The sequence below is a fragment of the Sus scrofa genome, chromosome 13 (assembly GCF_000003025.6).
Source record: "Sus scrofa isolate TJ Tabasco breed Duroc chromosome 13, Sscrofa11.1, whole genome shotgun sequence".
NCBI classification, from domain to species: domain Eukaryota; kingdom Metazoa; phylum Chordata; class Mammalia; order Artiodactyla; family Suidae; genus Sus; species Sus scrofa.
The window spans coordinates 22,329,952-22,357,784 of NC_010455.5; the positions used below are offsets into that span (position 1 = coordinate 22,329,952).

At 46.8% G+C, this 27,833-nt stretch overlaps 1 protein-coding gene across 3 annotated transcripts in view; it reads left to right on the top strand.

Moving 5' to 3' along the window:
• The window catches only part of ITGA9 (integrin subunit alpha 9), a 357,221-nt gene that overhangs the window by 31,455 nt on the left and 297,933 nt on the right, over nt 1-27,833 (top strand). For all 3 annotated transcript variants that reach the window (XM_021071658.1, XM_021071659.1, XM_021071660.1), the window contains exons 4-5: nt 5,039-5,162; nt 22,232-22,299. In XM_021071658.1, coding sequence (XP_020927317.1) covers nt 5,039-5,162; nt 22,232-22,299 — 192 coding nt within the window. The remainder of the gene's footprint in view (nt 1-5,038; nt 5,163-22,231; nt 22,300-27,833) is intronic.

Below are 27,833 nucleotides of genomic sequence, written 5' to 3' on the forward strand. Positions count from 1 at the left end.
GGAGAGGTGGTTGGCTTTTTTTTGAAAATGGCAGCTGGTGCTGATTTCAAAGTAAAGAACAGATATCGAGTTGGAAAGCTGTGACCTGGAGTCAAGTGTTTTGATGACAAATGGCATTTTCTGGCCCTTGGACCCAGCAGACGACTCTGGCAAGACCCAGAATGTTGGGCTGGTCTGGCAGGCTACCCTTGGCTTTGTACCTGCGCATTAGGGATCCACATGCATTGTGGTTCCTTCCATCACCCCAGGGAACACATGATACTGGACATGAATACAGCGTTGGGATCCGAGGCAAGTGACCCTTTAAGAAATAAGGGGAAAAAGAATCACTTCTTGTACTAACCACCTGATAAACCCAGTGTGGGCTCTGGGACCCGGGAGGGCAGCTCACAATGTTCAAGTCTGGTATTTCTGCTCTTTAGCCAAGTCTGCAAGGCCTAGACACAAATTCAGTCAGCATCCAGCTGATGTCTGGGAGGAAGCAGTTTTCTCCGGCTCAATCTCATAGCCGTTTCCTTTCCAAGCATCAGGGCAGTTGCTGTCTATTCACCACTTCTCATCTGTCCGGTTTTTTCAAAGTCACAGGATACATTTTTGCATTTATTTCTGTTGTGTTGTTTCCTGAGAAAAATTTTTTTTAGTGAACTTTTTGTTGAGCTGTGGCATCCATGCAGGAAGGTGTGCAGATCAGCTATATACATCTTTTGCTTTTGGTATTTTAGGGCCGCACCCATGGCATGTGGAGCTTCTCAGGCTAGGGGTTGAATCAGAGCTGTAACTGCCGGCCTACGCCAGATCCAAGCTGTGTCTGTGACCTACACCACAGCTCATGGCAATGCCGGATCCTTTCAGCCACACGAGGCCAGGGATCAAATCTTGTCCTCATGGGTCCTAGTTGGGTTCGTTATCTGCTGAGCCACAGAGGGAACTCCAACTGAATACATCTTGATGCATCTTCAGTGGGTGAACATTCTGGGAATGACTTTGCCTGGAATTCCCAGGCCACTCCCTCCTCTCTTGGTTTGGTGGGGAAGCTGCTTTGGCGAGAGGGTCGGGGGGTGGGGATTGGTGACATCATAGACCTGATCTCCTGTACCCCCGTTCTCGAACATGAGACATGAGCAAAGCTCTGGCACTCTGTGCATGGCGAATGCATGTGTAAGAGGCTGGGTTGGTGGAAGACTTAACATGCCTTTGTGGCTGAGCCATCGGAGAGGCCCAGTACCCTGCTCCTCCCTCCCCCCTGCCCCCAAAGGACGTGCGTTTCCATACAACAAAAAAAGGCCTTTGAAGTAAACTGCTCATCTTTTTCTTTTTATTCTTTTGGGAGGAAAAACAACCCTCATAACTTGAAATATGTCAGATGCTAAGATTTGAGGGTGGTCCTAGACCCTTTCCCCTCTTGTTAGAATTCTCTGGAATTTGAGTTGGAGCAAGCTGTTTCCAGAGGGTGCGTTCTTTTTCCTCCTGGTCTTGTGCTCTGCCCTTCTTCCTCCCTCTCAGCAGAACTCATTTGGAGAGATTGATGGAGATATTAGTGCTTTGGAGACAGTCCCTAGGAATTTTTCTTAATGTAGGAGTCAGATTGACATGTGTGTATACAGAAGGATAATTATGGCTAAACAAAGTCTTTTCTTCCTATAATTTATGTTCAGAGACACTTTTCCTTGTTTTCTCACATGCAAACTGCCTTTCACACTCTGATCTCTGACCCCACAGAATGCCTTAATTTTAGTTTCGCTTACTGTGAAATGCAGTCTTTGGATCTTCTAGGAATTCTCTGAGGTCACTCCTTAAATAGTTTATGGCACTTAGAAAAAAAGATAATCAGCTAGACATCAAATACAGAAAGTCTCTCTTCATAAGAGTCAGGGTGCTTTAAGATAAACATTTGCCTGCCTTTTACAGCTCTGGTAACCCAGAAATACAATAAAACACGGTAAGCCCAAGGAGCTGATTGCTTTGCCAAATTTACAAACTAAAATAGAACTAATTTACCAGCTAATTAGATGATGAGTGATTCAGGTTTACAAGCTATCAAAATTGAGTCAGGAATAAAAATAAAAAACCTTAGTGGGACAGAGTGATTATCCTCCTGGCAACACCTTTATATATCTTCTTGCCTGAAATCATTTCCATCTACTGAGAAATGCTCTAGAAGCACAGAACAGTACCAAGGGGGAAGGGGTGAAGGTGGTGTGCAGTATAAGGAATAACAAGAGATTGTTTTTCGTAGTTTAATGTGGTAGGTCATGTAGGGCAAGCAAGCTCAGGTTTCCTGCTATTCTGAAAGTCCTCTATTTCCTGTGGACAGAGGGTGGCTTTGTCAAGAGCCCTTGGGTGGTTTTCTTGCAGGGAAGGAGACCAGAGGCTGGTGGGCAGTGATGTTTTTGGTAGAGTGACCTCGGGGATACCCTGGCCCTGGAGAGCCCCCTCCCTTACCCAGTGGCCTTGGTAACTGTTAGGACCCAGAGTGATTGTCTCAGGGGTCCTAAGACCCGTGGGGAAAACTGTAAGGAGAGTAGTTACTCCCCCTGCCTCAAAGGGTGGGTTTTGATGGCTTCTCAGGTGGAAATTGGGAGGTTTTTTTTTTTTTGCTTTTTAGGGCTGCACCCGTGGCATAAGGAGGTTCCCAGGCTAGGGGTCAGATCGGAGCTACAGCCACCGGCCTACGCCACAGCCATGGCAACGCCAGATCCAAGCCGTGTCTGCGACCTACACCACAGCTCACAGCAATGCCGGATCCTTAATCCACTGAGTGAGGTCAGGGATCAAAGCTCATGGTCACTAGTCGCATTCGTTTCCACTGAGCCACAATGGGAACTCCTGGAATTGGGAGTTTTAAGATGGAAATGGTTTCCTAGGAGACCAGGAGGACACTGAAATGTGGGTTCCCAACCTGTTTGCAGCACTTAACCAGTTTGCAGTCTGCAAGCTAAGCAGAGTACTCGCTGATACCCAGGGTTCCCTACAGAAAATGGGGGTTCTAAGACACCTTCCCACTTTCCAGGGTCGCAGCAGAGGTCAAATACAAACCACATACATGCTGAATGTTTCAACCCGTAAAGACAGTGTATGTCACACAAACAGACCAGGAAGATAAAAACTTGCCTTTACTGGAGTTCCCGTTGTGGCTCAGTGGTTAACCAATCCAACTAGGAACCATGAGGTTGCAGGTTCAATCCCTGGCCTCGCTCAGCGGGTTAAGGATCCGGCGTTGCCATGAGCTGTGGTGTAGGTCGCAGATGCGGCCTGGATCCCCCATTGCTGTGGCTCTGGCGAAGGCTGGCAGCTACAGCTCGGATTAGACCCCTAGCCTGGGAACCTCCATATGCTGCAGGTGTGGCCCTAAAAAGACAAAAAACAAACTTGCCTGTACTTAAAATGTTGCATTTTATTATTTTCTTTTTACTTTTTAAAAGTGAAGTAGAGTTGATGAACAATATTGTATAAGTTATGTGTACAATATAGTGTTTCACAATTTTAAATGTTACACTCCATTTATAGTTATTATAGAACATTGGCTGGGTTTCCTGTGCTGTACAATATATCCTTATAGCCTTTATACAAAATAGTTTATGCCTCTTAATCCCCTACCCTATCTTGTCCCTTCCCTCTCCCCACTGATAACCACTAGTTTGTTCTCTGAGTCTGCTGCTTTTTTGTTATATTCACTAGTTTGTTTTCTTTTTTAGATTCCGTATATAGGTGATAACATAGAGTATTTGTCTTTCTCCGTCAGACATATTTCACTTAGCATAACGCCCCTCCCAGTCCATCCATGTTGCTGCAAATGGCAACATTTCATTCTTTTTTTTAATGACTGAGCAGTATGCCATTGTGTATATCTACCACATCTTCTTTACCCATTTGTCTTTTGGGACATTTAGGTTGCTTCCATATCTTAGTTATTGTGTGAATAGCAATGCTATGAATATTGGGGTACATGTATCTTTTCGAATTCGTGTTTTTGGTTTTTTTTTTTTTTTTTTTTTTTAGGATATATACCCAGGAATGGAATTGCTAGGTCATATGGTAGTTCTATTTTTAGTTTAAAATATTGCATTTTAAAATAATCGATCCTGGGAGTTCCTGTCGTGGCTCAGTGGAAACGAATCTGACTAGTATCCATGAGGACACAGGTTCGATCCCTGGCCTCGCTCAGCGTTGCTATGAGCTGTGGTATAGTTGACAGACGCAGCTCAGATCTGGTTCTTGTCTTATTCTTCTCTTGGTTTCCTTTTCCATCCTTTCCTGCCTTCCCCACATCTGGTGGGTCGCTGGGCCCATCAACTCTGCCTCAAGTGCACATCCTGAGTCCACACCCTTCTCCCATCCCTACCCCGCCCTGTCCTGGTCCAGGCAGAAGCATCTTTCACCTGGATGTTCACACACACACACCACCCTTGCCTACCTACAGTCTGCACCGGGCAGCCCAGCTAGCTTTCCCAACTGTGGATCAGACCACGCCACTCTGGCCTATGTAGCACTCTACATTGGCTTCTCCTTGCCTGTCCACTAAAGTCAGCCATCCCCAAGGTCTCCAAGCCCCCTGGCCCCTCTCTGACCTCAGCTCCCTCCAGACCAGCCCCACTGGCCTCCTATCTTTCTCTGGAACCTCCAAACGTTCTTTTCCTTTGCACCTGCTATTCCCGCTGGAAAACACTTCCCTCTGTGCCTGGTGTGTTTGGCTCTCTCTCATCCTTTAGGCTGTCCCTGGTCTCCAGGTGAAAACCGTCCTCCCACTCCTAGCTTGTCAGTCCATAACCCAGTGTCTTTCTTTCAAGGCACCTGCCACGATCCTCTTTTGTTTATATGTGCGTGGATTGTCTGTGCCTCCTGGGGTGCCTCCCTGGCTGCCTCCCCGGCTCACAGGCTACTGATGTTTGGGCACAGCGCCTGGTTGAGGTGTAGCTTGTGGGGGAGGGAAGGAGGCCCCTCTGTGCCCCTCTCCTCCCACAGAACTACCTGGCACTGCCGGGCTTTGCTTTGCGACCTCCCTGGCTTGACTGCTGCTCTGATCTTCTGTGTCCTGTAGGCCTGTGCCCACCGCTGGAAGAACATCTACTACGAGACAGACCACATCCTGCCCCACGGCTTCTGTTACATCATCCCGTCCAACCTCCAGGCCAAAGGCAGGACGCTGATCCCTTGCTATGAAGGTGAGTGCTGATTGACCCTCCCTCCCCGCCCCCATCATGCCAGGCCCTAACCCACCCTTCTTGGCTTCTCACCACCTTCCCAACACCCCCCCTGCTTCCCCCATTCTAACAGGAGGGCTGCAATGTGTCTCCAGAGGGTCTTTTGGTGTCTGAGGCCCGGGACATGAGGAAAATGGGAAGGGACAGTGTTTCCAGGACCTGTCCAGCCTGGCCCTTCTGCACCACGGAGCCTATCGTGTTCCCTAAGCTTTATGAACTCTCAGACTGAAATTCACCAGCTTCTTGGTTTCCTGACACTGCCAGATGCCGTGCAGCCTTGGGAAACTTGCTTTCCCTCTCTGGACCTCTCTGGGCCCTGAACATTCAGATTGACTCAGACTGTCTCCACAGTCCTGAGCAGCTCCCAGATGTTGTAAGTCTCCTGAGACATCCCCTGAGCACACCTGTTCAGTCATTTTGTCACATCCCAAGCCGGGCTTTCCTTCTCATCCTGTCTTCATACTCCAGCAGATGCTCAGGAGTTGGGGGCACCTTCATTGTGGTTTTAAGAGTTACTTACCAAGGGGCACTTGGGGTTTGGGAAGGAAAATGTTTTCTCAGGCTCCCTGCCTAGACCCTTCAAATACCTGGCCTGGGGACCCATGGAGCCCATCATTACTTAGCTTGGCTGAATTTGAACTTCAAGGACTCATTGTCATTTCCCTCAGTTTTATAGCCTGTTTTCTCAGGGTTTTCTTAGCCTAATTCCAGGTGAGCTGAGTGCGTGGCTCTTGATGTTTTAATTCGCCTATTTGGACAGAAGTCTCCACTAGCCCGTGGCCGCCTTTCCCTGGGCCTCCCTAAGTTTGCCCACATTTCGAATTTTGTGGCCACCGGAGAGGGCCCTGAGAGATGCCATTGGGGACCCATGCATTTCTCTGCCTTGTGGGGGACTCTTCTTCAGGGTATGTCAGGGGACCTGGGTGGCCTAAGCGGGGTGTTTGGGGGTAATGACCCCATAGAAGTGGCTGGGTCCCTGTGTGAGGCATGGACCCCCTCCTTCCATGGCGGGGAGCCTTTCTTTTCTCCCCGGTCAGCATCCAATCAGCTCTGGCAGGACCGCGTGGGGCAGCTTGAACTCTGGCCCTGTTTATCTCTGTGTGGCCCCAGGCAGAAGGAAAAGTCCATCTGAAAAACAGACGATAAAGTCAGCGGTCAAGAGGGGAGGGACAGGTTATGTAAAGACACAGGTAAGGAGCCGGAACTGGGTCCTGGTTTGTTGCCCCCCGCCCTTTTTTTTTTTTTCTCAGGAGGAAAAGGGAAAAGGCCCTGGAACAGCAGCTGGGTAGCTTGTCAGGCTGGGGAAGAGGGAGAGACTCAAATGGGGTGATGGAGGCAGTGGGGCTCGATCCCAACTGGTTATGCAATAGGACCAGGACTCTGGTTTTCCCAGAAGGTGTCTTGTGAAATAGGGCCCCGTGGCCATCCCTGGCGGTCCCTCTGTAGAGCACTGTGAGCACCAGAAAGCAAAAGGACATCCGGCGGGAGGGGGGCTGGGGTCACATGTCCATGTGTGCCTGTAGCTGCCAGGGCTCACACTTTTGAGGGGTCTGTTATCAGGCAGTTGTGGGGTCAGAAGTAGATTGGGCTTGGTCTGAGGACTTTATATATTCTCTCCTTTAATCTTCCCAAAGCCCTGCAAACTAGGTATCCTTCTGCACTTGGGTTTGAATACAAGTCATTTGTTTTGGAAGTTATTCCAGAAAACAGTCTCAGGGCAGCTCTGGGCTCTCATAGGACACACAGCTCAGAAGGACCCTGTGCCAAGGGGAGGGGCCAAGTCTCTATCCACTGGGCATCCTGTCCTACTACATGTCTAGTGGGAAACTCCCCCAGGTAGATGTGCATGTGCTGGCAGGTGGCAGTTGGACCACGTCACAGAAGTGACAAGGACTGAGGGGACCTGGGGGCCCCATAGGTGGACTTCTCTGTTGCCTTTCTCCAGTTCCAGATGAGGAATCTGAGGTTTGGCATTTAAGTAAATTGCTGAAGGTAGGTTTTGAGTTTGGCATCCGTCTGACATCAGCAAACACTTTCATTCCCCGGTGGTCAGTGGGGGTTTTGGAGTTTCTGGTTTAAATGAGGATTAAATAGGAGCCAGAATTAACCAAGAGACGATGACCATTTGAACTCTTCCCCAGGTAGAATCACAAGGGGAATGGGAAGGTGAGCATTTTGGGTGTCGGTGTTCTCAAAGGCATCTGCCTGTCTGCTTTGCTGGCTGATTTGGCCTGACCTTGGCCAAAGCCCATGTGAGCCTAGGAGCACTGCATGGGTCCAGGGGCATGTTGAGTTCACACCTTTTCCTTGTGCCCCTCATTCACGGTAGAGTGTGAACTCCGAGCCTGGGCTTCAAGAGCCTCTTGTGGTCCCGCCCACCATGCTGGGCACTTCGGACCTCACCATGAATGTGTCTGTCCCTGAATGTGTCTGTCCCTTGTAGCCCCCAGGTCCCAGAAGAGAGAAGAGTGGAACAAACCTGCAGCCAAGGCCCAGATAGATCAGCCAAACCCAAGCTGATCTGTAGATGTGCATGTGAAGCATAAATGCTTGTCATTGTTTGCCAGGGAGATTTCATGGTTGTTACGCAGTAATAGCTGACTGACACAGTCACCCCAGAAGCCCAAATTCCTCATGCAACGGTGCTTGTGGGATGGGCTTAGGCCTCCAGAATCACTCTGTTTTTTGGTTCTTCCCTGAACTTCGTGCTGGCTAATGGGAACCAGCAAAGAAAGTAGCAAAGTGATGATGCTGTTACCCCAACTTCTTCCCTATAGGCACACATGCTTCTGTGTCCCAACTTGTTCATTACACAGGGAGGAGTATGGGGTGGGGCCCAGGTGGGGGGAGGTGGGGAGTGTTGGGGGATAAGAGCAGCCCCTGAGAACTATGGGAGACCAAACAGAACAACCCTGTAGTTTGTGGTCCCATAAGAGGCAAGGTGTGGCAGACGCTCAAATTTTTCTAGAAGATGGGACTGGCAGGTGGGGATGCAGCCATAGCTGTTGCCTGTGCCCTTGCTTTGGGATCTCCACCTCCCTGTGTTGTGGTCTAAACTAAGCCTACTTGGGCTCTTCAGGCAACTATTATTTTCTCTTAATGTGGAAGAATGCAGTGATGTGAGCTGCCTGTTCCCCGTGGTCACATGAGGTACAATGAAAGCATTTTGGAGTTGGACAGGACCTTTCAGATATCACCCAGCCTGGCCTCTTACTGAGATCCAGAGATGGGGTGTGGCTTGCTTAGACCATGTTTTGATTTCCATGCTGTTACTCACAGGCCACATAGTGAGGCGGCCACACAGTGTAGGGGCTAAGAGCAGACTTAGCTCCGATGGCTAGAGTTCCAGTCCTGACCCTGCCACCTGTTTATGGCATCACTTCTGAGCAGTCACTTCATCCTCTTGTGCCTGACCTACCTCAAGGAGCTGTGAAGAGGGTTAGGTTAAAGCTTGTAAGTTCTTAGATCCATGCCTGGCATATACATGCAATGGGGAGGGCCAAAGGTACTGAGCCATTTTATATAAGGGACTTGAGCACCCACAGATTTTGGTAGCCACGGGGGTCCTAAAACCAATCCCTCAGGGATACTGCGGGAAGACTATATGCTAAGAATGTTCAGGCTATATATCATGCGCTAATGGACTTTATGCTAAGCAAATGTTTATTAATTATGTGGGGTGACTAATTTGTCTACCGGAGGTAGAGTCTTCTCCATTTTATTACGTACCTATTAGAGCCTATGCTAAGTGCCCGATGGAAGAAAACCAAGAAATTACCTGTCTACAAGGGAAAACAGAGAAGGAGCAGGAACGTGATGTTTCAGAAGTGGCAGAGCTGAATGGGGAGAGAATTCCATGCCCGTGTCCATGGCTGGGCACCTCTCCAAGGGCCCAGGCTGCATCCATGTTCAAACTGGCATTAAGACGGAATTATTTCATTTTAGTTTATTTTTATTTATTTTTTTGTGATTTTTATTTTTTCAATTATAGTTGGTTTACAGTCAGTTTTCTACTGCACAGCAAAGTGACCCAGTCACACATACATACATACATTATTTTTCTCACATTATTCTCCATCATGCTCCATTTCATTTTACAACTGGGAGAGATGGAGACCTGCTTAGGGTCTGCAGCCTTCTGAGGTCTGTGGAAGGAGAGGAATGGTGGGACTCACAGGCGGTCGAGGAGGTGGGTGTTAGGCAGGGAGGACAGGTGCATCTTGGGGCATAGCGGAAAGACCCCAAGCCTGATCTCCCAGGCTGCTGCCTCCATGGCCTCTGGCCTGTGGCTGGACCCTCAGTGAGAATGGACACAGAGATGCCTCCATTGTATTTACCTCAAAAGGTTACTGTGAGATGCTCATGAGGAAACACAGGTGGAGGTGCTAGGGAGACCACACACTGTTCTCTAACTGTGGTAAGACAGTGGGTCTCCTGAGGGCAGCTGTGCGCCCTCCAGCATGTCGAAGGTTGGTTTAGTTGAGAAACGCCTCTAAGTGTGTGGGCACCTGTCCAAAATGGCCCAAAGATTTGAATTCTTAAAAAAAAAAAGGTCTTTGGCAAAGGACTTTTTTATCCTGACTTTTCAGGTGCTTCCTATTCCTGGCTGGGTGGGAAGTGCTCTCAGAAGATCCTGTTTGGAACCAGGAAATGTAGAGGGAATGGGAAACAAAACTGAATCTAGGACACAAAGTAAAATAAATGGATGGAGCGTACCCTAAATCAAACTGCATATGTTCGATGCGAGACATTGTCATGACCACCATAGGGTATTTGATTTTATCAGAGTGTGTGAGAAAATGAGAAGTTTAGTGTGATGACATGTGGGGAAAACTCTTCATAAATTCAAGAGCGTGCACTGTAAAATGAGTTACTGTTAGCCTAGTCATGGTATTTCAGGATTCCCTAAAATTAAGTCAGTGCATTGATAAAATCAATGCAGAGGTTTTTCATCCTTTGCCTTTGAATCCATTGAGCCAAGAACCCAGAGCTTGGCAGGAGGGGGCTGTCATAGTATACTCATTAATGTGTAATAATCTGGGAGCAGTTTAGCTGGTAAAGAAATGCAATAGGGTGGAGTTCCCGTTGTGGCATAGCGAAAAGGAATCCGACTAGTATCCATGAGGTTGCAGGTTTGATCCCTGGCCTCTTTCAGTGGATTAAGGATCTGGTATTGCTGTGAGCTGTGGTGTAGGTCTCAGACTTGGATCGGATCTAGCATTGCTCTGGCTGTGGTGTAGGCAAGCAGCTTCATCTCTGATTCAACCCCTAGTCTGGAAACCTCCATATGCCTTGGGTGTGGTCCTGGAAAAAAAAAAAAAAGGAAGAAAAAAGGAAAAAAAAGGGGGGGGGAGAAATACAATAGGGTACCATTGTATATTAGACCTAGTTTCAAAATCTGGCTTTACCACTCACTGATTCCTGTGATTGAACCCATAACTCTTACTTTCTGACTGGGTGACTTTGGGCAGAGCCCCTTGAACCTCAAGTGCCCTCCTCTGTAAAATGGAGAGATTAATCCCTACTTAACAGGTATTAGAGGTATTCGGTGTGTCCAACTCAGTTCCTAGCTCAGAATGAACTCTCAATGAAAGGGAAATTTTGTAATTAACTTTTTAAGTACCATCATAGTATTCTTTTTAAAAATTTTTTTTTATTTTTTAAAATTAAAGTGTAGTTGATTTACCATGTTGAGCCAATTTCTGCTGTATAGCAAATGCTTTTTTGTATTCTTTTTCATCATGGTCTATTCCAGGAGATTGGATATAGTTCCCTGTGCTATAGAGTAGGACCTCATTTCTTATCCATTTTAAATTGTAATAGTTTGCATATACTAAGCCCAAACTCCCCATCCATTCCTCTCCCTGCCCTCCCACCCCCCGCAACCACAAGTCTGTTCTCTCTGTCCCTAGGTTTATTTCTGTTTTGCAGAAAGGTTCCTTTGTGCCTTATCTTAGATTCCACATATAAGTGATGTCATATGGTGTTTGTTTTTCTTTTTCTGACTTACCTCACTTAGTATGATCATCTCGAGTTGCATCCATGTTGAGGCAAATGACTTAATTTCATTCTTTTTTATGGCTGAGTAGTATTCCATTGTATGTATGTACTGCATTTTCTTAATCCATTCATTTGTCAGTGGACATTAAGATTGTTTCCATGTCTTGGCTATTGTGAATAGTGCTGCTGTGAACACAGGGCTACATGTATCTTTTTGAATTATAGTTTTGTCTGGATATATGCCCAGGAGTAGGATTGCTGGATCATGTGGTAGTTTCTCTATTTAGTTTTCTCAGGAATATCCACACTGTTTTCCATAGCGGTTGTACCAATTTACATTCCCACTAACATTGTAAGAGGGTTCCCTTTTCTACACACCCTCTCTAGCATTTGTTATTTGTAGACTTGTTAATGATGATCATTCTGACCAGTGTGAGGTGGTACCTGTTTCTCTAATCATTAGTGATGCTGAACATCTTTTCATGTGCCTATTGGCCATCTGTAGTAGTGTTCGTCAGCCTTCTCAGAAGGTGTCCAGCAGATCCTATTTAATAAGAATCAGAGGGGAGAAAGCTGGGTAATTACTAAAATGTTTTTACAACTCCTTGAAAAGATGAAAATTTTAAAAACACCTTTGAAAATCATATTTGCACAATTTGTTTTGCTTGGTAAGCTCTCTTCTTTTTGTAGATGATCTCAAGTTTAATCCATGCCATATTTAAATGTTCTCAAGTTTGGAGTTGTTGGGGTTTTAATTTATCAAATTTTACTGTGCTTTAAAATTATCCCATCGCCTCCATAGATTTCTGTACCATTTTCTTTGTTTTCAGGGAGTAGCCAGGCCTTGAATTCCTAATTGCTCCTGTATTTCTCAAGACAGATAATTTCTAGAGAAGGAAATAGACCCCCATTTGATGTGACGAGTTTTTTCCTCCCCTTATGTTGAAGGCTGTGGCTCCACAGGGGATACAAATCAATCAAGATCCATTTACAAATGAAAAGCAGTGGAGGTTTTGTTTTGTTGTGTTTTTGTTTTGGGGAGAACCATAAAAGGGTAAGTTAATCCATTTAAAAATTCAAGAACAAGCTCCATAAATTTTTTATTAAATAAAGAATTCTGCATGTACATAGGATTTTATGGTTTCCAAAGAGCTTTCATAAACATTATCTCATGTAAGTAAATACAGCAGATTTTCAAAAAAGCAGATGCATTTCTGTATTATGAATATGGAGAGGGTCTGGGGGTGGAGGGTTGAGGGCAGGAGGGTGGCTGAAGGGCATAGCCAGAGCCAGCAGAGGAGGCCAGTTCTTTGGCAGTGGCTCTTGGAGCACCATCAAGCTTTCCCTTTGGTGCTAAGGATTCTTTTTTTGTTTTTTTTGGTCTTTTTAGGGCCTCACCCGTAGCATATGGAAGTTCTTAGGATAAGGGTTGAATTGGAGCTGCAGCTGCCCAGGTATGCCATAGCCACAGCAACTCAGTATCCGAGCTGCATCTGCGACCTACACCACAGCTCACTGCAATGCTGGATCCTTAACCTACTGAGTGAGGCCTGGAATCAAACCTGCATCCTCATGGATACAACTCGGATTCTTAACCCACTGAGCTACCACAGGGATTCCCAAGAATTCTTATCTTGTGCACAAATATATTCCATACATCAAACATGTATCTATCTATTGTGTGGAATTATTGACTACTTCAACTGCATCATCTAATAGTTTCCCTATGGATATTCAACTTTTATGAATCTCCTCTTCTAAAATTGCCTATTTGTGTGATGCATGTCTTAGATTTTGTTCCTTTTAGAGAAGCTACAAATTCAGATTCACCTATATTTATCAAGCACCTACTGGATTCCAGATATTGTGCTAGATACTTAACATTCATGATCTTACTGAGTAATCATATTGTCAGGTGTACGTATTCTTATCCCCATTGTACAGATGAGAAAACTGAGGCTTAGGGAGGTAGATGAAGGTCACAGGTTATTAAGCAGAGGAAGGGTGGTGACTTTTAAGTTCAGTGTAGGTTTCTTTGTACCATCTGATCTATTGGGATGTTGGTTTTCTTTGTAATTACTGGGGAGCTGTGACCCATCACAGAGAAAATGTTCCTATTTTTTATGTCATGATTTTATGAACTTTTTGGACACTACACCATAGACTTTTAGGCCGTGTTACAGTTTTGCAGTGGTTAGATGTAACCTATAGACAAGTCCTAGGAGGAGCAGGGGCCAGACTTGGCTTCTGAGGCTGATACAGTTTTTTGTTTGTATGTTTGTTTTTTGCTGGGAGAATGTTATGGATCTTTCCTTACTCCAAGCATTTGGTTTTAGTATCTGAACAGTGGTATGAGTGTCCCTGTTTTAGCAATATTTATTTCGTTAAGTTCCTTTAACTTTGGTCACCAAGTGAATTCTACTCAGTTTTCAACTGGGATCCTTGCTGAAATGTGACTGCCCTGGTTCAGGGCCACTTTTCTGGGAGGGACTAAAGATAATACAATATACAGTGTCTTGATCAGTTGGACTGTTGTAACAAAAATACCGTAGATGATGTGACTTAAATGATAAAGATTCATTTCTCAGCATCCTGGAAGCCAGGAAATCTAAGGTCAAGGCTGTGGTCAATGACGTGTATAGATGGCCCTCCTGCCTGTGACCTTAGGAGTCGGAGAGCAGAGGGGCAAGCTCTCTCAGGACTCCCGTGAGGGCGCTGATCTCTTTCATGGGGGCTGCACCCTCACGACCATATCTAATCCTAATTACCTCCCAAGGCCCCCTTCTAATATCATTGCACTGGGGAGTGGGGAGTATGGTTTTAACACATGAATTGTTGCGGGGGACACAAACACTCACTCTATAAGACACTATAAAATTGAAAGTAGCTGTATTGCGATGTGCCCATAAAGTTGCTTGCTTCTGCTTTCAAAGTAGGGATTTGAAAAATGGGGTTACCAGATTCTGAGGGGAAGGAACTACTTAAAGATGGTAAAACATGAAGAAAAAACCTTTTTTACTGTTGTAAAAAGAAATACATAGCATAAAATTGACTGTTTTCACCATTTGAAAAAATTTTTTTTTGTCTTTATAGGGCCACGCCCACAGCATATGGAAGTTCCCAGCCTAGGGGTTGAAGTGGAGCTGTAGCTGCCGGCCATGGTAGCGCCAGATCCTTAACCCACTGAGCAAGGCCAGGAATTGAACATGCTTCCTCATGGATCCTAGTCAAGTTTGTCACCACTGAGCCACAATGGGAATGCCCTTTTTTCTCCATTTTTAAGTGTGCAGTTCTGTGGTGCTGTGCACATTCACATTGTGTAACCATCACCACCCATCTCCAGGACATTTTCATCATCTCAGACTGAAATCATACCCGTTCAATGATGACTCCCATGCCCCTCTTCCCCTCAGCACCTGGCAGCCACCACTCTACTTAGTTTCAATGAATCTGACTACTTTACATACTGATCAGTGGAATCATACAGTATTTGTCCTTTTGTGTCTGGCTTAGCTCACTTAACATGATGTCTTCAAGATTCATCCATGAGAATGTCCTTCCTTTTTAAGGCTCAATAATATTCCATCAAATGTCCTTCCTTTTAAAGGCTGAATAATATTTCATCGAATGTATTCCATTGTTTAGTCATTCATCCATCAATGGAAATCCCCCTCTTTTTTTTTTTTTTTTTTTTTTTTAAAGGAAGAGAATGTTATCACTGGAGTTGTATTCTGTGAAGCATGATGGTGTGGCAGAGGCAGAGTGAAAAATCAGGAGCCCTGTTCTTTAATCCTGACTCAGGCTAATTTGCTATGTGGCTTTAAATAAACCACTTGTGCTCTCTGAGCAATAGTGACTTCATCGGTAAAATGAATGGATGGGGTTAGAATGATCTATAATGCTCTAAAGATCTTTTACCCTCTTAAAGCCTTTTGCTATCACTTATCTGTAAGTTTATGGCTTCATTCAGTTTTCCTTTAATGCTCACTGTAGATGGCTTAATTGTCAATTATTTTGATAAAGTGTTCTCCTTTCCTCTCTAACCTAGCTATTTAAATTGCTTATTTTCTTTTTTTATTTAGGCTGGTGGTCCTTGTAATTGAGGGTAGTTTGGTCTTCTCTTCAGTTTTATATATTTAAATATTCTTTTTGTCACTAGAGAGCTGTCTGCCTAAATTTATCATCTTCCAAATTGTTGTTGTTTTAAATTGAAAGGTAGTTGATTTACAACGTTGTCTTAGTAAGCAGTGGTTCAGTTTTTCTTTCTATCTATCTATCTATCTATCTATCTATCTATCTATCTATCTATCTATCCTTTCTGAGTTTCTTTTCCCTTATAGGTTATTACAAAATATAGAGTATAGTTCCCTGTGTTCCAAAGCAGGTCCTTGTTGGTTACCTATTTTATGTATAGTAGTGGGTATATGTTAATCCCAAACTCCTAATTTATCCCTCCCTTCCTTTCCCTTTTGGTAACAATTTTATTTTCTATGTCTGTGGGTCTCTTTCTGTTGTGTATATAAGTTCATTTGCATTATCAAATTGTTTAATTATGAGTTAGTATTGACTCAGAAATTGGGCAGGGAGTTCCTGTCATGGCTCAGTGGTTAAGGGATCCACCTAGGAAGCATGAGTTTGCGGGTTCGATCCCTTGCCTCGATCAGTGGGTTAAGGATCCGGCATTGCTATGAGCTGTGTTATAGGTCACAGACTTGGCTCGGATCTGATGTTGTTAAGGCTCTGGCGTAGGCCGGTGGCTATAGCTCCCATTAGACCCTGAGCCTGGGAACCTCCATATGCCATGGGTGCGGCCTTAGAGAAAGGCAAAAAAATAAAAATAAATAAATAAACCTAAAAAAAATAAAAGAAATTGGGTAAAAACAGAAGACTGGAAAGCTATTTTTTTCCTCTGATATTTTATATCATGTTTAAGCTAAGGAACTGTGGAAAAATAATTTTTAAATTGATATCTTAAAAAGACTGGCTTTGAAAGACGAAACTTCCTCAAATGGATAAAAGGAAGAGAGCTTAATAAGAAGTATATGTTACACTGTATATAAATCTTGATCTTTCCATGGGTTGGTTTTATCCCATTGTTTTGGGAAGAGTGCAGGAAGTGACCCCACCCAGTTTAATTCTTGAATAAATTAAATTCAGTAGGGTAAGCTCCATGCATTGAGTTGTGGGTCATGAACATTTGGATACCAGTATTTTTTCCTCTCTGAATTGCCTGCTGTTTAGACAGGGTTTAGTAAAATGAGCCGCTAAACCAAGGAAAATCTGGCCATTTTTAGACTGGAGGAAACATACCACCTAATGAATCAAAGTGTGTGACGTAGGCCGCATAGTTCAGACCTACCGTGGCAGGAAGACAGAGCTGTCCAGCCTGTCCCCACTCCTCCAAGTGATGTCTAGGTCCCCTTGTTCAACCACGTCTTGTTTCCCTCATTCAGTTCCCCCACATTCAACAGAGTCAGGCTTCTTCTAGCATCTCTGGTGCCAAGGCTGATTCTCCCTTGCTGCTTTGAGATGGATAAATGTTTTGTTCCATAGTGGAGAGGAAAGGAATCAGCATATTGTGGCCTTTCTGGCTGGTCACGTCCTTGGGGCGTTTGGACTCCCTTTGTGTGGGCAGGAGCTATTCTTCCCAGGAACGCAGGAGACGGAGGTCCCGCCTATCCCTCCACCCCACGCTTCCTGGACTTCTCCATGGAGGGAGGGTTTGTGACCTGGGGTGTTTCGGGGGATGCTGTGAGGGGCAGCCCTTGTTCCCACACCCACTCCCCTTCTCATAGCTCTGTGGTGGTGGTCCTCCTGCCTTCTCCAGTGTAGGCAAGCAGAATCAAGCTTTCTAGCGTATGGATGTGGTACACTGACCTATGTATGTATTTTTTGAAGAAAGGCCTGTATTTTAAAACTGGATTAGAAATTTCAACCTACCCGTTCTCTCTCTCTATACATATATATATATAAATATAAAATATATAAATACATATAAACATGTAAAATGTATATAATATTTAATATACCTAATATATATATAATTTATCTTTATAGTGTCATAATATGTTATATATGTTAAAATACGTATATAATGTAAAATATATAAATAACATATAAAAATATTTACATTAATACATTTAAATATATTTTTACCTATTTATATGTATTTATATATTTATTTAGGTTTTTTTTTTTCCAGAAGGAATCAGGTTAAAATAACAGTGATGTCCTTAACTCATGGAAATAGCACTCATAAGAGTGAAAACAGCTGAAGCGTGTAGTGGTCCAGGTCCAGTGTGTCTGGCCGGCATCTCTTGGGAAGCCACCACTGCACCCGAGGTGCCAGTTTACCTGTTGTGTGGCCCTGTTCACTTTACAGATACTTTCCTAGATCACTTCTCACTTAACAGGGATTTTTGAACACCTAGTAGGCCAGCACAATGTGGCTGCTTGTTTTTACTGGAAAGGAGACAGGCCCAGAACGTGACTTGGGCTTTGGGCGGCCATGCTTGCACAATGGTGCTGTGTCTCTAGACACAATCGATCAGGAACAGCTTAGAAGTGTCCTGTGGAGGCTGCTCACAACACTTCTCCAGAGGAGTTGGCTTTTAGAAGAAGAGCCCTTTGCAGGTGGGGGTGGTACTTGGACACAGGCTCTGTGTCTCCTGAAATGGGCTGTCCCATCTGTGTCCTCAGATCTTCGAGGACAGTCCATGAAGAGTCACGTCAAGGATGGGCAGGGATTGAAGAACTGGAGCTGAATATTCTATCCAGTTCCTCCTAAGGCCCCAGACGAGGTGGAATTGCCCAAGGCAGAATCAGCCAACCTAGGTTTGGAACGCCCAGAAAAATCCATCCTGTGTGTCCTTGCCCTGCTCTGGTCACACCCACCGCCATCCTTAGGCCTCTAGGTTTAGTGATGGAACAGGTTGGAAAGGCAGGGTTCCTAATACACAGGGCACAAGGTAGGGCTGGGAGGTCAGGGAGACAGCAGTGGGTAATGGCTAAAAGTGAGATCTTAATTCTCTGCTGAGAAATTGAACCTGGGCAGCCTGGATGAAAACCAGGAATCCTGGCCACTAAACTAGTTAGAGGCTGAAAGCAGAAGTGCCCTGATGCTTGCCCCCTGCTGAAAGCAAGAATATTTCAAGGAGGCAAAGACTGTAAAAATAGGTATAAAGTTTATTGTTAGAAACACAGTACAGCGTGTGGGAGAGCACAGAAATACAGAGTAGTAGTCTGTTTATCTAAGGCAGAATAAAAGCAGTAAAACACACACCCAAAGGAGAAGTGATGGTGTGGGCGTCCGCCTGAATGAGGAGTGCGCCAGAGAGGTGACTTAAACCACTTGTATGGGGTAGCTCTTCTGGGTCTTTGGCTTCCTTTAGCCGATTATCTTGTTTTATCTTTCACACCTGTCCAGATCTAGGGCCCTCCCCTGATCTGTGTACCCATCTTTTGGCTAATAGATTCCAAAGCAGAGCCTGGCAAGAAGGTTAACCAGACTTATTGCGGCCTGATGCCCCCTCCCTTTCTGACCCAGAGGGGTCTCTCTGTGCGTGTGAAGTTGGGATCGCCCTGATCCTGAGGATGTGGAGTACGTGACCTCTTTGTTTTGTCCAAATAGGGCTCAGCCCCTCTTTTGATCCTGTCATTACCATTATTTAACAAGTTCACAGGAGACAAGTGCCAGCTGTGTGCCTGTGTCTATTGTTATTTCTATCGTAAAGAATAGATAGGCAGGAGTTCCCGTCATGGCGCAGCAGAAATGAATCTGACTAGGAACCATGAGGTTGTGGGTTCAATCCCTGGCCTCGCTCAGTGGGTTAAGGATTTGGCATTGCTGTGAGCTGTGGTGTAGGTCGCAGATGCGGCTCAGATCCCGAGTTGCTGTGGCTCTGGCATAGGCTGGCGGCTACACTCCCATTGGACCCTTAGCCTGGGAACCTCCATATGCTGCGGGTATGGTGCTTAAAAAAAAAAAAAAAAAAGGATAGGTGGCTCTGTTGCAAATATTTGTCCTGGATCCCACCTATCTTCTGCCTCAGGAAGTGTAAACAAGAGGCTAGTTGCAGTTGTCCATCCTGGAGCCCATCTATCTCCAGCCTCATGGGGGTATCCAAGGTGGGGACCAAGGTGAGGAGGTTGGAGAGTCCAGATGCTCAGCGGCTGGAGGAGTGTGTTGCATGTCTGCCCCGGTCTGAGGTCTGGGCATGGAGAGTGGCGTCCACACCTTCCCTCAACACAGGCCCATAGCATACACCTGGCACGGGGCTGGTGTTGTGGGCAGGGACACAGGTGAACTCATCTCTGTGCTGAACAAACTGTGTGATGAACAAACACATTTTGAGATGGGGAGAGGGTATCACTTACCTTTACCTGCAAGGTCACCTGGGCAGAGACGCTGAAGAGGGGTTCTGAGAGGTTCTAGGGGGCTGTAGAATGTGCAGTATCAGATATAGACTCACCGGCCGAAACTTCCTAGACCGGAGTTGCCACACCTGCCCCGGAAGTGTATGTGATGTGATGGCTGGGGGGCGGGGATCAAGGATCACAGGACTGAATCCTGTTCCAGGTTGCAGGGGTTAGTCACAGTCACAGAAGTTTCTGGAAGGTCAGAACATGGCCTGTCCTCTAATCAGGAGTCATGGGTACCAGTCAGGAGTCCCACATTGTTTGATTCTTTGCTCTGGAGAATTGTGAGAAGGCAGGTGAAGACCCCGGGGTTTCAGGCACATCAGAACTGGTGATGGTGTCTGCTTCCTGTGTGACTCTGGCCCACAGACCTCTGAAGAGGCCTTCTCAGCTTGGGGAGCCGGGCTGGCCTCTGGACAGTGCAGTGCCTCTGGCTGAGGCTGGAGTGCTCGTCCAAGGGCTTCCCCCACAGGGGTTTAGCCTGGGGTGGGAGCGGGGCACTCCTAGCTCCCAGAATAGCTGTGGCCACCTGGAACCCTGGGGCCTGCTCAATGAGCTAGAGCAAGTTTTCCTATCCATTTTTGGAGTCTAGTCACAAAAAAAGATCTTGAGATCATTTTCTTTAAAATATGAAAGATTCCCACATAATTCCTATTCACATCCTAAATTTATGAGGCTGAACTCACGTGTCCTGCGCTGTAGTTTCCTTCAGCTCATGGGGGCTGAGTTTCCTTCATCCATTTCAACTGGAGAGGTGCAGTTGGGTGTTTAATCTTGCAGTCAGTGGGTAAAATAGGCTTTTTGCCACTCCTTCCACATTTAATGTGACTGTTCCGGTTGGACATTTTGATCCTTCTTACCATTGTGCTCTTTGATGTAGGATTTATTATTAATTTTTATTATTTCTTGCTGTCATACAGTTTTGGTGCAGGATCTCGTTATGATTTTGCATAAGTCCCGCTCCCTACCCTAGTGCAAGATTTTGCAGAGAAGCGCCTTCCCTTGTCCCTGGGTTGCTCTCTGGCAGGGCTGTGAGTTCTCTTTGTAATAACAGGACAAGGCAGGAGGATCTGATTTAGCCCTCGCCTGGAAGAGGAGTAACTCCATTGACATTCCGTTGTAATTTAGCAGTTGGTTAATGGCCACTTACTGGAAAATGTTACCAGGCTCTGCGGTGAGTGTTGTTAGAAACTGAACTACTCTGTATATTTCCCCAGGGCCCTTCCTCACGCCACCCTCCTCCAGGAGTCACTCTGGGCGGCAGGAAGTGGCCCTGTGTTGCAATCAGCTTCATTGTTCCTTTGTATTTATTTTGTGTTTCGGAATTAAGTATATTGCTTTTAATGGGACCAGAGACTTACCAGGAGCCTGTGTGTGAGATGTGGGGGCCACTGAGTAGCTCCGACCTAAAGGTGCCCAGGGACAGCTGTGGGCCAGTGTCCCGCAATGCCAGTTTCACATGTAATTAGTCATCTAAGCTGGACATCTCTCCGTCTCCATGTCTTTACCCATGTCATTATTTCACAGAACTGGTCACCTCCTAGGTTTTTTGCAGTCACTCACTTTGCAAAACCTCTGATCAGCCACAGAGGTGAAAGAATTTGAATTTCCAGGTCTGCTGAACTTGTATAGACTCCTGACTTTGTCATTTACTAGCTGTGTGACCTTGGACGATTCACTTAACCTCTCTGAGCCTCAGGGGGTGTTAACTGTTAACCATGGTGTTACGGGCTCCCAGGGATGAGGGACTGATGAAATGGTGTGTGGGCACAGCTGACAGAGTGCCCAGAACATGCTCGACTTAAAATGCCACCGTAAAAACGAAAGAGCAGCGACCAAGTGACCCATGTGTTGGGTTTGAGTGTTGGGGACTGAGCAGTTGGTGGAGGATGAGAACTTAGCCATTTGTTCCCTTTTGACCTGGAGAGAGCGCCCCTTTTCCTTCCACATGAGGAAGACAGAGGTGTCAGTGATGGTGTCACTGTGTGCTGGGGCTGGCCTCATCTCGAAGAGACACAGTGAGTGATGGCCTGAAGCATGATCTTAATTCTCTGCTCAGGAGTCAAACCTGGGCAGCCTGGATGAAAACCAGGAGTCCGGAGGCTCCTCTGCCTGCGGGCCCTGGCCTCTGAGGGCTGGCTTCTGGTCCTATAGTAGAAAGCATATTGCCTCCAGCTGTATGGAGTGTCTTTTGGGGAAGCTTGGTCGCCTTCCAGGGGACTCCACACTGGGATGGCCACATCATTCCGGTTTGGGGTCATGTTTTTAGCTCTTTCTACCTACTGGGGCTCTCCGTCCTTTCTGAAGTGAATGAAATAATTGTCACCAGTCTCCCACTTAATGACCGTGGCTGCTGCTCGGCTTTTCCCACATGCACGGAGGAAGTCCACGGGGGCACTTGGCAGGCTCACCAACTGATGGCACAGGACCCTGGATTCTTGAGGTCTGGTGGATTCCAGAGACTTTCCTTCTGCGCCCAGTCTGGACGGCGTCCCTGGGCCCGGGCTGCGGCCGCACATGGGGACGCGGCCAGCATGCTGGGCCACGGCACACACGACTGGCGCACACTGAGGCTGTGGTTTGCTTCTCTCCCTTCCCTCCCTCCCTTCTAGAGTATAAGAAGAAGTACGGGGAGGAACACGGCTCCTGCCAGGCCGGGATCGCAGGCTTTTTCACCGAGGTGGGTATCCTTGTCCTGGCCTTCCTCGTCTCCTCATCTCTCCTCAGGATTCGTTTCCTGGCCGATGGTGATTTGGGGAGCCCTGGGAGGTGAGTCTTCTGATGCCCCCCATCCTTGAGCTGTGAGTGGATTCTGGTCCTTGTATCCAGGGAAGGATGTTGAAACTGCTGATGGCCTCTGGGCCAGAGACCGCTGGGCAAGAGAGGGTGGGCCGGCCCATTTGGAGGGTACCCTTATTGGGACAGTTTCTCCAGGACTCAGCTTGACTGTGAGACCCATGGAAGGAATTGATTAAAAGGGTGCGAGTGAGACAATGCCCAACAAGTTGGTGTCTCCTTGCCGGCACCTTTGGAGATAAATTAAGCATCTGGGTATTACCTCCTTGAGTGGAGGGACTTTTTTTTTTTTTGCCTCACCCAAATCATGAAGAGGTTCCTGGGATCTCCTATGTTTTTCTTTTTTAGGGCTGTTCCCGTGGCATATGGAGGTTCCCAGGCTAGGGGTCGAATCAGAGCTACAGTTGGTGGCCTACACCACAGCCACAGCAACGCTAGACCCGAGCCACGTCTGCCACCAGTGCCACACCTCACAGCAACGCCAGATCCTCACCTTAGTGAACGGTGCCAGGGATTGAACCCTTGTCCTCATGAATACTGGCTGAGTTCATTACCACTGAGTCACAGCGAGAACTCCTGCTTTTTTTTTTTATTGCCGTAAAAGAAGCATAAAATAAAACTTACCATTTTAACCATGTGGAAGCAAATAGTCCAGTGCTATTTAGTATGTTCACAGTGTTGTGCAGCCATCACCTCTGTCTAGTTTTGGCACACTTTGGTCACCTCTCTCAGCATCCATTCTCAACCCTCACCCTGTGTGTTCTGCCCACCAGCCCGAGGAACCTTTAAAATCAAACCCTGTCATTCTGACTGCGTGGCTTCCCATCACGTGGTAGATGAAGGTCCAGACTCTGTGTGTTGGCCCTTGGGCCTAATGTCTTCCTTCCCTCACCATGTAACAACCCAGGGCTGAGGGAGGGATTGGGACAGTGATAGGGGAGAAAACATTTCTAGCACCCACTGGTTTTGACAGCTGCTGGAACACACACCAGACTCTCAGTGGCAGCATCATAATGGAGGTCCCTGCGTGTGGTGTTTTGTGCACAAGTGCACATTTCTTTAGGGGAACTGCATAGGAGGGGGATTGCGGGATGGAAAGCTGTCCAAACCATGAATTATGATGTGTGCTGGCAAATGGCACTCCAGAAGTATTACCAATTGGCATGCCCCCAGATGTGTGCCATCGTCCCTACATCCTCTCACTAACTCTTCTAATTTTTGTCATAACAAAAGGAGAGATATTTCGTTTTCATGGCTCTTTACCTGAGTATTAATGCTGTTTAGTATCCTTCTCAAATATAGACCATTTGTATTTATTTTTCTGGAAATTGTCTATGTTCTTTGTCCATTTTTTTTTTAATTGCTGTTTTACTGGTTTTTAGGAACTTGTATTTTTTTCTTTTTTCTTTTTTTCCAGCTGTACCTTTGGCATATGGAAGTTCCTGGGCGAGGGGGTCAAATCAGAGCTGTAGCTGAGGCCTACACCACAGACACAGCAATGTGGGATCCAAGCCTCGTCTGTGACCTACACCACAGCTCACGGCAACGCCAGATCCTTAACCCACTGAGCAAGCCCAGGGATTGAACCCACATCTTCGTGGAGACTAGGTTGGGTTCTTAACCTGCTGAGCCACAGGAGGAACTCCTAGAACTTGTATTTTCAACACTAATGTCTTACCTGTTGTGTGTGTTGTGATTTTTTTCCACCAGTCTTGTTCTTGTCTTTCAAGCTTGCTTATGATGTCTTCACTGACATTGAACATTCATAGTTAATCAAAGCTATTTGTCTTTCTCTTTTTGATTTCTAGACTGCTCTCTTAGGAAGGTCGTCTTCATCCTAAGAATATGAAATATCCTCCTATATTTTGTTCTGCCACTTTTTTTTTTTTTGGTCTTGTTAGGGCCACACCCACGGCATATGCAGGTTCCCAGGCTAGGGGTCGAATCGGAGCTGTAGCTGCTGGCCTACGCCATAGCCACAGCAATGCCAGATCTGAGCAGCATCTTCGACCTACACCACAGCTCATGGCAACACCAGATCCTTAACCCACTGAGCAAGGCCAGGGATCAAAGCTGTGTCCTCTTGGATCCTAGTCGGGTTCGTGAGCCACTGAGCCATGATGGGAACTCCTGTTCTTCCACTTTAATAGAGTAAAAAATATTTTATCTTTAATCCATCCTGGATTTATGTTTGCAAACATTGTATGGTAGACATGAACACCAGTATTTTCCTAAACGTATATTTGCTTGTTCTGATACAGGTTTGTCAGATAGTTTCTCTCTCCCCATTGATCTGAAATACTATCCTGCCATATGCCCACTTCATTCATATTTCGTCTCAATACGCATTTTGATCGTGTAACTACTATGGCTGTTGTTTTTCCAGTGAGGTCTAGTAAATTATGACTTAACTGAGTAGGCAGCAGGGGCACATCGTAAGTTCCCAAGCAGGTGGCGGATACAGTGGTAGCGGTGCTGTAAGAAAGACTCTTTGGGCTGATGTGCCCAGGTGTTTGGAATTAGGAGTGCCTGGAGGGAGGCCAGGTGGGAGGCTGAGATGTGGTCCAGGCAGACTAGGAGGATGCTTTAGGAATAAAAATGATTACGTGAGTCGGAGAATGGGAAGGTGGTACCAGTGGGCTGGGGCAGGTAGAGGAAAGAGGTTTTATGCCAGGTTCTGGGGAACAATGGTACCAGTAGAAAGGGGGCCCCCCAGGGAAGAGTCCACTGGAAGAAGTCAACCCATGGATCTGCCTTAGACACATGCAGTGTGAAGTGATGGAATGCGCACATAGATGTTTTTAGAATCCAGCCTAGGTTTGGCCAACGCTAGTAATTTTCTGAGGGGTCTAGTTGTGCTTAGGATGGGGCTAGGGCTGGGAGGCTCTGGGTAGAATGCCTCCTTTAGATGATGGGAGAAGAAAGTCACTTCATCAGAAATAGAGTTTTGCAGGAGAGGTTGGTGGGGAGCTAGGGGGGAGGAAGATCTTGTGGGGTGGGGGTGTCTCCAGCTGGAGAGTCAGGGAAGATGAGGGTACTGGGGCTACATGGAAGGGGGGCTAGGCTTGGCTAGGGGAGCCAGAAGGGCAGGGCATGGAGGGAAACTCAGGAGCCTCTGCAAGCCCTGGGTTAGCAGAGACCCCAGAGGATCCGTTGGGGCTCTAGGCTCTAGAATCTAGAGCCCGAGGGCAGCACGGTACCTGGCATGCACTGACTGGGTGGAGTGAGCAGCAATGGGGCCACTGCCTGGAGAGGTGGGGGAGCCGGCGCCATAGCAGGTCCAGACCCAGCGATGCTGTGTCCGGGCCCCTCTGGGCCTTGGCCTCTGCTTCAGTTCCCAGGCTTTTGGCCTCCCTGAACATGAGGTCTTTGAACTCTTGGTCTCTCTCATTTCTGGAACTTCAGCTGTTGGAGGCCGAGCAGGAAATGTGGTGGATGGGGTCAAGCGGCCCTACCCGCCCCCCCTCCTTTCCCGCTGACCTTGTCACTTGAGCTTGCCTCTGCTGGGAGCTGGGCCGCCCCTGCACAGGGCGGGCGGCTGCCTTCCAGGCTGGATGTGCTTCTTTTGCCTTTGCGGTCATGGCCATGTTGCCCCAAACTACTCTGGCCCAAGATGCCTGCTTGACCTGAAGGTCAGTGACCCTGGGGTTATCTAAGCTTTTGGAGTTATGCACACCACATGAATTTTAGCCCAGCGTGAGGATAAAGGAGGACTTCCCAGAAACTTATATATTTTTGTAGCTGAGGATAACAGAGATAGATACTTCTAAGCTGCAAGAAAAGACTTGACCCAACTCCGCCAGCCTTGGAGTCCCACCGTGAGAGCCTGGGGACATCCGGGTGGAAGTATTTTCACCACAGACTTCTCAAGGATCCTGGGGACTCTTATCCCCCCTGCTTGTGCCAACCTGTGGCTTCTCTTGGGCAGTTTCAGATGCCTGTGTACCCAGAGAGGTCCTGCCCTGGGGAAAGGCCCAGGCTGTTCATTGGTTGGATTCTGCACACCTGATTGAGGCAGTGGTGGCCTTGGGGCTTTGAAGAAGCTTGTACCACTGTGTGTTACGTTTGTGTTGGCTGTTCTTGGATGGTGGGGAACCAAGCATTGATCATATCTTCCTGGCATATGTAGTGCCAAAAGGGCCCACGCTGCACTCACAGTGGATGGAAAAAGCCAAAGAGGAGGGCATTGCAGGGAGATGCTCTTTCCAGCCCTCATCCCCCACCCCAGCCCTGACAGGTGTCAGGCTAGGCCTTGGTTTATCAAGTTTGAACTTCAAGGAGAAGGAACATGAGCACCAGGTAGAGAGGGAAAAACCCCCAAAGCTGTTGGTTTTAAAGGCTTTTGAGAAAAGGGATTACCTTGCCTTATCCTCTTTGTAGTGTTTGAGAGAGAGGCTATAGCCATACATTGGGCATACGTCTCTCACCTTTTATCCTACGTTACTCTAAATCATCAGCAAACAGCACGCCTACTGCCTGGTATCCCAGAGAGCCTTACAGGCCTCTGGGGATGCTCAGAGCTTTGGCCTATGAAGAGCCGCCAGTGGAGAAGGCCCTCTACTGTGTGTATCGCTGGCATCAGGGACATGGCTCATTATGTCCTTCTGTGCTCTGTCTTCTGAGCACTGATGACAGATTCTGAGCTTAAGGCCAAGGAAGATGTCTCTTGCTCTAATGAGCATTTGTCTTTCTCACGCCCCTTCTAGAACTAGCACAGTCCCTTACACAGAACAGAGGTGTCTAAGGGGAATGAATGAGTGAATGAAACAATGCCCTGCCTGTGGTTCCCCAGTGATATGTTCTGAGTGCAGAAAACGATGTGTTTTTATGAAACAGTGAGACACCCCTGAGAGTATCTGGTTTCTCATCAGTAGCATCGTTGGAGGTGGATAGGATCTCAAAACCTTAAGCTGAAATGTTTCCCCACCGACATTCTTGGTCCACACCTTCATTCAGGCAGGAGTCTGGTGGCTTTCCTTCCTTCTATGCTCACTCCTTACTCTTTGTTAAGGGTCTTTACCCAGCTGACCACAGAACCCGTGTTGTTCACAGGGTTGCCTTGAGGGTGCTGTCACAGGAGCACCCTCCTACCTGTGTGCTCTATCTGCCTCTCTCTGTTTTTCTCGGTTGGTACCTCTGGCATTTTCAGACATTTCCTCCCTGGGAATTCGCTAACTTTAGAACTTGTCATCAGAAACTCAGAATTGCTGGTGCAGGGTCTGTCTTCCCGGCACTCATTGGAAACCAGCAGCTTCTGACACTGGTGAGGCTAGCTCTGCAGAGAGGTACCAGCGGGGAAGGGTATTTCTAAATATGACCATGTAGGGACTCCAAAGGCCAAGGGAGGGGTGGGTGTGTGTCAGTAATGAGAGGCATGACCGGTACAGAGTCTGTCATCTCTATGACGCCCGAAGACCA